Source organism: Aphelocoma coerulescens, chromosome 2, assembly GCF_041296385.1.
Source record: "Aphelocoma coerulescens isolate FSJ_1873_10779 chromosome 2, UR_Acoe_1.0, whole genome shotgun sequence".
Lineage (NCBI taxonomy): Eukaryota > Metazoa > Chordata > Aves > Passeriformes > Corvidae > Aphelocoma > Aphelocoma coerulescens.
Window position 1 is genome coordinate 31,834,491 of NC_091015.1, and position 13,265 is coordinate 31,847,755.

Below are 13,265 nucleotides of genomic sequence, written 5' to 3' on the forward strand. Positions count from 1 at the left end.
ATCTACAAATAGCATTTACATAAAGGGGCAGTTCTATGAACTTGCTGGAACACTTCATTCTCAAACATCAGGGCATGGAATATTTCCAACAAATTTCAATGAATTCGGAGAGGAAGGAAACCATAGAAATGGTGCATCAACTCTTGCCACCTCAAGATTATAGACTGAAACTTATTATAGATTAAACTAATTGAGTCATTTGAGTATCCAGCTCCCAGGGCAAGTTTAGAGAAGATATCTGAAAACTTCAATTATTGCCACATGGCCAAGAACAAAAAAAAAAAGAAACCTAACTGGAGCTAACAAACCTTACTCATAACTTCTTCTGGAAGCAGTGATGCATTCAGAAGTCACTGAGGGAATAGTGACATTCCCTGTTTTCCGAAGTACAGGAATTATTTTGGATATTGACTTGGTTTAGATCTACGCAGAAGGAAATGCAGAATAGCACTATGCACTTCCCTAGCACCAAACCATGCAGCTGTTGATTTGGCAACTTATCCTGTGTTCCCACCCTCATATCCCTCCACAAGACTCATTCACCAAGGCAAAAGAATTCTTCATGTGGCTGCTACTTAGCTGCTAGACCTGAAACAAGAAGTAGTCAGACCAGCTTGTGTCTGGTGGAGGGGAGAAAAACCTCTTTAGTAGCACCTAAGCTACATCCAGTGAAGTCAAACATGAAATGGCATTCCTATTATCCTAAAGCCTTTGTGCATGAAGGACATCTAAAGGAAAATACATGACCATCCCAGTGACTGCAGCAGGAAAACAAAGGTAACTATATAAAGAAAATAGCTATAAAGGAGAGGGAAACACATGAGAGAAACAAAGAACGAAGAAAAGAAGAACCACACAGACAGCAAGGTGGAAGTATTCAGACCAACCCAGGTACACAACTCCACACAGCACAATGCAGCTACTTTGATCACTGGAAAACAAAAAAACATTTGGCATAATGCATCAAAAAATAGAGAATAAGGGAAATAGGAGTTATGGGCAATTATCTAGAAATCTAGAGAGAAAAATTAAGAAGACAGCAAGCATCATGTTATATTGAGATTGTTAAAATAGAAAAAATATTTCAAACAAAAAAGGTGCCAGTAAAATAAAGCACAATTAAAAGAAACAGTGATTGGCAACAGCCAACCATCATTAATTGGAGAATTCAATAAAGGAAAATATCCAATAAAGTAATGGAAGATCTTAGAAACATTCATAGAAATATTGTTTGCTGTTGGTCTCACTACTGCTAATTCATAATCTTCATAAGAATTTTTAAGAAGCTGCAGTAGGACAACTGCCAACTGAAAGACAGAAGACCAGTACCATTTAAAGTCCAGACCTTAAAAAACAACATAAAGAAATAAATATAAAACTTATTTCAAAGTTTTAAGCACACATGCAAGTCAAGCATAAAGCACAACAGAAGCAATGAACTACATAGTTGTAAGACCATAAAGCAAAGTACCAGTACTAAAATGCTTGTAACACACAAAGTAAGAACAAATTATTTTTAACACACCTACCTACTGCACACTATTCAACTTAGAAAAACTGCTGACTGTGAAAAGAAAAACTTTGTTTAGCATGAAAATTTTAAATAAAACCTTACTGTCCTAGCCTAATGTTGTAAATAAATAACTTCTTATCAAAATGACAACAATTATATTCACATAAAACAATTTGTTCTCGACAAGAATTTTTAAATTTTATAAAATAAATAAACAAGCATAAAAAGTAATTACCATTTCATTATATGTACCATCAAATTAAATTTGTAATTCAGGCATTAAATAACAAGATTTAAGACTTCCATAGTATATGATTTTATTTTACAAAGTTAATGAAATTTACACTTGCTAGCATTGTGATCAGAAATATTAATTTGAGTATATAAACTATAAAAAAAAGTATTTTTCTTCCAAGTATGTTAAAGGAGGTTGGATACCTAAATCCCCAATAGGTTTCATGATAAATTGTCTATCAGTAACAAATATACCAAGATACATTGGTGGGGGGTGGGGGGGAGGAGAATGGAACCACAACCACTTGCATGGATTTTTAGAAAAAAAATAAAAATCATACAGTAAAATACAGATGCGATTTCAAGCACAAATAGTTCCTTCAGTGAATAAGGAATGCATATCATTTTTACTGATACTACTATTTTCAAGGTATCACAAAAAATCACTACATATGCTTCAGAGAAGTAAGCTGATACAATGGTATGAAACACCACAACCTTTGGGGAAAACCAACCTAAACAAAGTTTTGATTTATTATAATGGACATGGAGTGTAAAGGTTTAAGTGGCCCTCACACAGGAGAAAACACTCAAGCCTCAGAGATATCTCAGCCTGCAGCAGCTGTTGTTACAACAGCAGCACGGCAACAAGCCGTCCCTCATCTCTCCAAGTCAGACAATTCCAAGACCATTTTGACAATCAGCAAGACTTTAAACCAGTCACTCTTTCTGCAGTAACACAAGTTGGACACTTGTTTCCCACGGTATGTACATCACCAGATCTTCAACTCATCCATGCAGTCTGCCATGCAGTCTGGAATGCCAAATCCTGAATAAGGAGTGACTGGGAACACCATACACTTTCATTCCCTATTGCTTTTAGTACCAATTAAGAGGCATGTGAGAAACCATCCCAAGTCTGAGGCACTGTTTCAAAATCAGCTGGACAGCTGCTGCAAGAATGTTGCAATTCTAGATTATTTTCTACCTGGCCTTGTCGAACAGCGCTGGAAGAGTAGAAATGCAGGGTGCCCTACAGGATATGTAGCAACTCAAACTTCCGGCTCAAGTTCACTCCCTTACATCACAACAGATAGGCTAACCTGCACTGCCTTAGAGGCACAACCAGAAGTGCTGAGTAGTCAATCTTTAGAATTGCAAAAATATACTGAAGAACAAGAATACATGGTCTTACAATAGTGACATTTCTGAAATAAAAATATTCTGACACAAACAGATTTGATTAAAATAGAACTAGGATCACTCCGTTCCTCCAAGAAGCATGAGATAAAGGGAAGAAAGACAAAGGAACAGACATAAAAAAAACCCAACACTGTAACAAAAGCACAAGTGCATTTAAGCAGTTAATATCCTTCAAAGTACATTCCCAAAGTTATGAACATTCTTGGAAAGAAAATGTGTGCAAAACTCATCCTCCTACTCAAAACTCCAACCACAATGGGATCCTGAATTAAGCATTTCAGACAACAATGGTACCTGTGAACTTTTAATTAGGCCATATTAGCCCTCACATGAATAAACACAGTGCTATTTCCACCTGTGAAATAAAGAAAAAGTTCTTGAAATTTAGTATTTCTGATTATCACAAAATCCTTCCAAGTGAAGTTGCAGAAAGGACATCATACAGGCCATTTGATGCATGAAAAGATTTAATGGGATGCAAGCCAACAGAGATGATTTTATCTCCTTCTTCTGCTGGCAACTGGTGGACTGACAAACTGGTGAGGTTCAAATCAAATTAGTCTTGTGCTCACTGTCCGAGAAAATAGGCAAAACAGCAGGACTGGAAAAATTTCAGCGTCACTGGTAAAACAGCTTCAAAATAAACTCCTGCATTAACCACCATGGTCAAATTCTGTATTCCATCCTGGGAAATCCCAGATTTTTCATGGCATCCCACTTGAAAAAAACTAGTTAAAAATTTGTGGGGCTTTTTAAATGTCTGTAAAATGTCAATGTTAGAATACAGCAATAAATTTGGCTCACACTATTTTAACTGCAACATCAAGATCACATCCCATTCCACACAGAACACAAAGTCAATCAACATCGCAACTTCTTCAGAAATCCATCTCCACCTCCTGAGGATTTTACAGCTACTCCCATTTCAGAGCAATCATAATCTTTAACAGGTCCTCCCAAACTTGTGAGAGTGTAGGAATTGACCTGTCCAAAACAAAAGGCATTTATAAAAGGAGTTCCCCTAGTTGAACATACCTATCATCTATGCTTACTCACAATAAAAAGAAACACCCATTTCACCCCATACTTGCAAATCACAATCATGCCATCATCATTTTAAGGTGTGATTCCACAGAAATTATGTAAACAAGGTTAGAGTGCTCTTATTAAAACTTGTCAATATGTTTACATCATGAAATAATGCCTCATTTTATTAGTTCAGAAATCAGACATTACATGGTGGGGGCATAAGAGCAAGCATTTGGGCCCAAGATTACAATGCCTTGTACTTCTTGAAGCTTCTTGCTCACATAACTGCAAGTGCCAACTGCAACTGATTTTGCTATCATTCGAGCCCTGGTATTCTCAACCAAGCAATGGGGAAAACTGCTAGTGGGACTTCTAAATATTAATTCCTCCAGTGTTGCAAATAACTTAAGATATAATACCAATGACTTCTCTTTTCTAATAATAGAAATTCTCTCAATGCTAGTTCAAAGAAAACATGCTTTGTCATCTTTGTAAGGGTGGGGAGAAGATGACAAACATATTTTAAAAAGAGATAATTCCTTAGAGTGCAACCAGACTGAGGAAACCATCATGTGGAGCTCCTTCAGCTATCTAACCAGACAAGCTATTACTATTTTTGTTGAAGTAAGGAACTTCATGCTTTTCTTTTTACACACTGTTTGGGGGAATGGTCCAGACTATATTAGAGTTGATGCAGAACTCTGCATTCAGTCTCAGCAGTTTAGGCCCAACCGTACAACTCCAAGAATAGTCCTGAGTGTTTAGACACTATGTTTTACTAGTAGCCAGCAAAATATTTAAAAACAAGTACTTAGGAATACATGATAACTGTTCTTAGTAAAAGGTTAGTTTTCTTAATTTTAGAATTTCTCACATATTTTTAACTGACACTTCATAAAATATGGAGTTATTAAAAGAGATGTAATAGGAACAATTAAGGACACAACACAGACCAGCAGTACGGGAAACCTCATTGACAGAAAACACTAAAGGAGAAAGAGGCTTTTTTCCTCCCAAGGGCTTGTAACTAATGCTCCAGCTAGATCTCATCTAGCAAAACACTGGCACTAAAGAAAGTCCCAGCACACAAGTTTCACAAAAGGACAGAAACTAATTTATTTCAGCACCCTGGTAAATGTCTACACATTTGAAAATGGTGCTTCCAGCAGAACATAGTTCAGATACATAAAGCACCAGAGCAATCTGCCACTGCCATGTATCAAGGAACAGAAAAAGTTAATGCTACAGTACATCAAGCAGTTAACTGTGTTCTGCATCTTTCAGAGCTGTACTAATATACTTTACAATGTGCTACTGTTGCAGGAAGGCTAATTCACTATTATTCTAGAGCAAGTTAAAACAAGCTGCTGAGTCAACCTTTATTCTTAAAAAACAGGCTAATTTGCTTAGTTTTGCTCAGAAACCATTCTCAATGGCTAGTAGTTACCAAAATTTAACCAAAAACAAGAGAAAAGGTTGTTAAACCTCTCTTATAAACAAAATGTGGATTGTTTAATGGAAATATTGCATGTAGTAAATTACCTTGACTGGTTGCAGTAAGAAATACCAACACATCAGAGTTCATTTAGTATGGCTCATTTTCAGTTTGTGGGTAAGAAAAAAAGTTTTCCTACTTTGTCAAATTTCAAAAATCTTCTCAACTGTCACTCACTAGTACTGCAACAAGTTACTCTTGGTGAGAATTAAGTTGTCAAAAATTTAGCTGCTGATAAATTCTGAAGGAAGTCCTCCCTAAGCATCTCAAAGCAGTTTAATGAGTGGCTGGAGAAAAGGAATCTACTTCTCAGTTGAGATAAAATGCCTTCTTCAGATCTAACACAGGCTGCAAATATAGGCAGCACAGGCCATCAGTTTTAAAGACATTTAAAACTTCTTGTAAACTAAGTCAAAATCCTACTGAATGTTTGCTCCATCAGAATTTAAGACACTACTGACCACCAAGAGGCAGAGCTGTAAAACACCAACTGCTTCCCCGTAGTCAGTGCAGTGCGGTTGCCACCGCATAAGAGGCGAGCATGATGAAGCCAGCTTTCCAAAAAGACAAGAGAAAGACCACTGCAACTCGTGTCCGTCATGGCCTTGCCAGATGAGAAAGTGATCAGACAGTAAGTCACATAGGAACAGGCCACACTGGCCTGAAAAGCAGACGAGACATCCGATGAACAAGAAAAGGGGAACAAGTGAAAAGGCACAGAATGGCCAACACAACAGACTAGGGAAATGATCATCACAGCAGGACTCTGAACACACGCCAACAGAATGTATTTGACATTACTGCAGAAGTAAGTTTTATGGTGAAAAATTTGGAAATGGCATTTTCCAGCTAGGTAAATAAATGTATGTGCTTGGCATCCAACAGCATGGGTTTTGAATGCAACTAAAATAAGACAGGCAGAAAGGGTCAAATAAAAAACACACAGAGTATTTTTTCCTGACAGGAAGTGTGATCTTCCCCTGAAATTACTGATTACAAAGTCCTAATCTTAACTGCATTCACACAAAACTGAAATGAATCTGCTGGGGTCTGCAATATGGATACAGTCAAAGGATGTAGGAAACTGACCTTGAGAAACTCAACGTTATGTTTTAACTGCATGATTACAATACATGTAAAACCTGATCTGCTTTTCTTTCATGCTCAAACATATTTAAGAAAAAATATTTTCTACATTCTTAAGTTATAAAACTACCAGTTATAGAGGGGGAAATTGATCTAAATTTTTAATGGCTAAAAAAAATTACAGCGATCTTGGCCATTCTAGACAGTAGCAAACTTGAAAAGGCCACAAATATCAAGCAAAAACTAGTGCAGTTTTTGCTTCTAATGCCAGTTCACCATACAGTCAATCTCAATTTTCATATATAAAGAAAGCATGTATCAGTAGACTTGAAACAATCTGCACATTCCTCCAAAGTGTGGTAAGGGTTCATGGGTGCGACTGTGTGTGGTTTCCCCGGGGTGTTGTAGCTATCAAGTCACCATCGGAACACCCAGAAAAGTGCACCGGGAAAGGACTCCTCCAGCTCACCTTAGGTGGGTACTACTTACAGCCTAGAGCTCTCTGACTGCCTGAAGAACTCCCCACAACTGCTCTTCAGGCAGGCAAAGCCTGCATTTTTGCTAGACTCCCTTAAAATTTAAATTCCTCTCCTTGGCACAGACCAAGGCTGGAACACTTTACCTTGAAGCATCTTGTCTACAAATAACTTATGTACGGGAACTAGAAGTAGGGGACATCAGAACCCTCTCCTCCTGACACCAAGGGTAAGTGTCATAACTGGTCCTAACACATAAAATCACTAAGCTTTACCTCAAAAAGCCAATGGATTAAGTGTCATTCACACTGCTAGTCACACAATTTCAGCACTGTTAGAAAAAAAAAAAATCAGTTCCAATATAAAGTGTCTTGGATAGGCACACACAGCCACCATCAAAAGGAACAAACAGTCCAGTAGGAGGCACCGACCCAGAATGTTCTATGCTACCCTTAAAATAATCTAAATTACTATGGCTAATGCTTACGCATCACACTCACCAACTCTCTTCAGTGCAGCTTATTAATCCTGACCACCCACCAAATACCCTCAATGCAAAACTAGGTCATATATTTTTACAGGTTTAACTCATTCTGCAAGTTTCACCCTCCTGGGGAAATCTGAGAGCTCATGGCTCTACAGAACTTCTGTCTTAATGCCCTAAAACTTTGAACTGATGCAAATTGAAATGTGGAAGATACTGTTTAATATCATTCAGGAAAGCAAAGCTGAAATGTTCAGGTGTTGGAAAGCAAGCTTTAACACAACTCCCTTTTGGATGAATAACCTCCATTGTAGAATAAAATGTCAAATTATAAAACATGGGTAACACAGTCATTGTGATGGAGAAATATCGGCACTCAGGATACCTTGCTGACATTAAAAATAGAAAATCAATTGCTCTTTGTAGACAAAACAGAATACAGGGTAAAGTCTAATTTCCAGCAACGGGAAAGCACTGCCAGATAGCACTGCCAGATTCCCCCTTTTAGAATGCCTTTGGACACAGCAGACATTTATAGCCCACGCTGATCCTCAAATACCTGCCTGCCCCACAGCCGAACTGCCGGGCTGCTTCGGGACGGAAACCCTCCATCAGGCAGAGGTGAACCGGGGCAGCCAACTTCTAAGGATTACCTACTGACACAAACTCCTGCAAGCACAGCCGAATCGCTCGGCTTAAGCCCTCCAAGAAGAAAGCAAGCACGGAGCGTTTACGAAGCCACCGCGGAGGAGGAGGCCAGAGGGGCTGAAGCCCGAGCGGGCGTGCGGGGCCCAGGCGGGGGCATCTCCCCGGCGCGGCCCAGGGCCGAGGCGGGCTTCCCGTCACCAGGTGCGCTCCGCTCCTCCAGATACGGGCCCGCCGCGGGGGCGCGGCCCCACGGCCCCTCGCCGGGCAGCACAGCCCGGCCGCCTGCGGACCGCGGCGGAACAGGGACCGGGCCCAGCCGCCGCACGGAGCGGGCACGGAGGAACGCCCCGCTCCCGTCCCGCCCGGCCGGGAGAGGAGAGAGGCTGATAAGAGGGGCCCGGCGCTGCCCTGGGCGAGCCGGCCGGCGCCTCTGCCCTCCGCGGCCAAGGGGGAGACTGCCAGCCGCCGAGACAACTCGGGCCCCCGGCGGAGGTCTGAGCCGCGGCACTGAGTGCTGCCCGCTCGGGCGGACAGCGAGCCGCTCCCGGCGCTCCGGCACGCCGCGGGCAGCGCTCTTACCTCTGTTAACATTATTACCCCGCTGCGCTGCGGCGGCGCCTCGGCGGCTCTAGCCCCGCAGCATGGTGAAGCCTGGCGGCCGCGCGGAAAACTACCCCGCACCCCGCGGGGAGGCGAGGCGAGGCGAGCGCCGCCAGCCCCCGCCGCCGCCGCCCCGCTCAGCGCCCGCCCGCCGGCCCCGGCCCCGCCGCCGCCCTCGCAGCCCGGTCCGGAGCGGCCGCCATCTTGGGACGGCTACGTGCGCCGCCGCCGCGCCCCGCCCGCCCAGCGGGGCCGCGGGGCCGCCCCTGCCGGGGCCGGCGCTCCGCTCCGCTCCCCGCCCAGCCCCGGCCCGCGCTGCGCCTGCCCGGCGGCACCGGCACCGGTATCGGCGCCTTTGGCGGCGTCCGGCCGCAGGGCACCGAAACTCCGGGTTGGGGTTTTTGCCCTGTCTCCCTTGCTGTGACCTGTCTCAGAGCTCTTCGGTGTCAGGCAACTGTGCTGCGGACGCTAATCGAGATATTTTGTTACATTTCTGACCAAGCAGCAGGTCTCTCATCCACCAGTGACGTATGCAACGCTGCGCGTTTTTCCCTGTTCTAGATGCTAAGGAAGAGCGCATGTCCTGTCTGGAGCTCAAGTCCTGTGTGGAGCGGCTGAGAGATCTGGGGTTGTTTAGCCTGGAGAAAATGAGGCTCAGGGGTGAACTTACTGCTCACTACAACTCCCTGAGAGGAGGGTGTAGCCAGGTGAAGTCAGTCTCTTCTCCCGGGCAACCAGCGACCGGGCTGGAGAACACAGTCTTAAGCTGCACCAGGGGAGGTTTAGGTTGGATATTAGGAAGAATTTCTTCACTGAAAGTGTGTTTAGACTTTGGAAGGGGCTGCCCAGGGAGGTGGTGGAGTCACTGTCCCTGGAGGTGTTTAAGGAAACACTGGATGTGGCACTTAGTGCCATGGTCTAGTGGACTTGGTGATGTTCGGTCATTGGTTGGACTCGACGATCTCAGAGGTCTTTTCCAAACTCATCGATTCTGTGAAAGAAACGTCTATAAGCCTGTTACCTTATTACAGCATTGTTAAGTAATGGCATAAAGTATGGAACAGAAACACATCTCCTCAGAAACAGAGCCATGTCTGCCCCAGCCCAGAGAGCCCTGGGGTGATGTACCGCCACAGCTCAGTATTTGAATACACGGAAAGATTCCTGTCTGAAACTTGCTCTTCCTTTAAGCAGTGTTCTGCGGGCTTTTGTTTGTGTGCTTGCTTTTTCACAAGGCTTTAAAGTTACAAAGTTAACCTTAGGTGCATAAGGAGAGTAGAAACAAGATGGGGGTTTTTTCTGCATTGCCAGTAACACAAAAAAAAAAAAGAAATTCTAATGATTTGCAGGAAAAACAACACTCCTATTTTAATGTGAAGAAAACCAACCCTCTTCAATTACAGTGTTTTTTCTCCCTGAGTAAAAGCAAAATCTGTTTTCTTGCAGAAATGTGAAGCGCATTAAGCAGTTCTTAAAGCTGATGGGTTTTGTTGAAGTTCTGTAATTTTCTCAGGGATTGTTAAATACTTACCATTTCAAGGTTGACCACTTCTTAGTTTTATTTGTGAGTATTATGGAGTTTCAGTTTTACTCATACAACTGTTTTGCCCTTGTCAGAGACCCAGCTGTTAGTCATGTGAAGCAAAAAGAGCAGACCCTTGATACTCATAATTGTTTATTTGCCTTTTCTAAATAATAAAAAATACTATTTTTTCTAAGTGTCTGATACACTTTTTACTTATGAGTCTATAATTTTGATTGTTTCATGTTAGCAGTACTCTTTCCCCCAAGCTGATCCCTCGGGAAAAATCCAAATCTCACAGCACACACAACTCTACTTTAAACAATAGGCTTGGCAATAACGGAGCCATGCAGTGGCCTTGCACGTGGTGTATCACCACCCTGATAAATTAAAAATTGTTCAAAACCGTTGAGCAGTAGAGGTTGTGAAATACAAATTTAATTGTATTACTTGGTCCCCTAAAATTTTGTAGGTGCTTATTTGGCAGATGTATATGTACACAGCTGGGATCCATATTTGTGGCTTTCATTGTGCTTCAATTCAAGCAAATAATGTCCTGTGCTCAGATCTGTGGTACAGGAAATCCTGAAGGCACCCTGCTACAAAATAGCAGAGTGATCAGTAAATGATTAGTCGTTTGTAGTTATGAAAAAATTTCAACACGTACTTAGGTAGATAGGAAATAGAATCAAAATACTTAACCACCTACTGCTTGACATGTCATTGAGTCAATAAATATGGCCTCTGGGCAAGGCACAGTATCATGAACTGGTAAGATAAATTACCTAGTTCATAAAATATAAGGGGTAAGAGGTAAAAATCTTATTATATTTATGAATATATATAAATAATAGTAGTTGAACCAAGGTAATAGTCTAGAAAAACAAACTTTCTAGGCACTGTATCTCTTTACCTTGTTTGTTTAGATATAGCAGTTAGGGTTTTCAGAAGAAACAATCCCCTTTGAAAGCTTACTGCAAAGGTGTATATATCCTAAGTGTGCTAGATGTAAAAGAAGTGCAAATCTTATGCAAATCTCCCACCAAGATGAAGTCACAATTAATACTTTGTACTTAAATTTGTCCCTACCTCTGCTTGGGATTTTGCAGCCCAACAGCATAATAGTCTGGGAAGCACCTTCTGTTCTTGTACTGCTGGAATAAACCTACCAGTACTTCTGCTGAAAACTGTTCTCTGATTTTACAGCAATCAGTGCAGCCTTAATAGTGTTCGAAATTTTTACTAATGCTAGAATCCATTGTTCTAATTTTTGGTCACTATCACCTCAACTTCAAAAGGGAAAGGCAGTGTAATTGCAACAGCAAGGAGTGAGGCTGTGAGGAGGACTGAACTACATAAAGACAGACACAAGACAGAAGAGTCAGCATCCTAAAGGAGAGGTGAGAAGGAGCAGCAGCTTGGGAAGAGGATGATATCAGGGAATTCTTGAAAAACTGCTGTGAGAAAGAGAAAAGAAGTCTGCAGTTATGCTGCCAGTTCCCATTCTTAGAATAAATTGAAAAAATATACTTTTTTTTTTTCTTCCTGGGAGGGAGGATGTTTCTAATTTAGTATAAACAGGTCTGGAAATGAGGCTTCAACAGAGACTGAAAGAATTATCAACAGTAGGCCAGAAGCACTAGAACACTTGTTTCCCTGAGCCCACCTTCAAGTAACTCCATTAGCCTTGAGTCATCTGTAAGAGAGTTTTACCCATTTTATCCTTTTGCATTCATTACATACAGCTCGGGACAGGTGCTGCAACAAGCCATATTAACAGCAGCAGGGCAGCCACATTAGCACCACACTCATCCAGGCAGAGCAGCACATGCCTTACTTCTCATGTCACTTCTACAAACCCACAAGCACGGTGTGAAGTACTGTGATAGGACAAGTATTTATATCTGTAGTCAAATGCAAACCTGGCAGAAAGTGTTTGCACCCAGTCCTTAAAATATTTACAGAATTTTCTTCTCTTAGGCCTAGACAAATGCTTAGTTCATCTAGAAGGAGTACCTGAAAGCTGATGGCTGCAAATACCTTCATAGTTAAAAAACAACTTCTACCTGTTGCCAAACATCTTAGTGTTCTTTGCCCTCTTTACAGTTTTCATTATAAGCTAAAGGAGTTGTCTGATGGTCTAGATCCACATTTTGAAATCCCACTGGGAACACTGGAAGCCATGGGGCTGTGTACTTAAATGAGGGATTAATGTAGCATTAAAATCTGATATACAGCAGGAGGAAATAGGGATAGCACCATCAGGCTCTACATCCAGAAGTTTATAAAGATTTTGTGAAGTAAAGCATAGGAAGTGCACTAAGTTAAGAGACAAAAATATAGTCATGAGGGGGAGGACACAGCACAGACAGAAGCAGGGGCATAAGCAAGATTTAGCAATAAAAGAGCAACTGTGCCAACTTGCAGCAAAGCACAAAGGAGTGCAAATTATTTTCCAGCCCTGAAAGGAGGGCAGTTCCACAACCTAAATAACTGTTAGCTCACCAGCTTATGAAAAATGAAATTGGTGACCTAATTGCCATCATGATAACCTCTGAAAGAGCAGTAACCTGCATTGGAGAGCAAAAGGATACGTTCTCATGGCCTATACAAGAAAACAAGTGAAAGCTAAGGAAAGGGGAAACTGCAGGCAGGGTTGGGGGAGGGACGGACTGAAAGAACAGCAGACCAATTTTGCTTTACAAAGCAGTATCATGGAAGTGGCTGCAAGACTGTTTCTAACATCAGCAAGCCTGAACTTCTTCTGTACCTTTTTCTACAGTCTAGAAAGCTCTTTTACAGAATTAGTTCTGAGTACTGTAAATTAGTTCTGATTGTCCATAACAACTGATACAAACCAAAGTTTGGCTTCTGTTCTCTTGTTTAACTTGCTCGTAGTTCAGGCTGACAGTATGGTTAGAGTTTGCATAGGGTTGTTTAGTTTGGGATTCACTCTTTTTGTTGGGGGAGAAGGT

At 41.7% G+C, this 13,265-nt stretch overlaps 1 protein-coding gene across 4 annotated transcripts in view; it reads right to left on the reverse strand.

Moving 5' to 3' along the window:
• The window catches only part of LOC138106407 (sorting nexin-13), a 66,415-nt gene extending 57,495 nt beyond the window's left edge, over positions 1 to 8,920 (reverse strand). For 2 of the 4 annotated variants that reach the window (XM_069006959.1, XM_069006958.1), the window contains exon 1: positions 8,748 to 8,841. In XM_069006959.1, the coding sequence (XP_068863060.1) occupies positions 8,748 to 8,759 (12 nt within the window). In that variant the 5' untranslated portion in view covers positions 8,760 to 8,841. Of the gene's footprint in view, positions 1 to 8,747 lie in introns of all 4 variants that reach the window. The other 2 variants (XM_069006962.1, XM_069006960.1) reach the window with 2 other exon arrangements.
• Between the last annotated feature and the right edge of the window lie 4,345 nt (positions 8,921 to 13,265).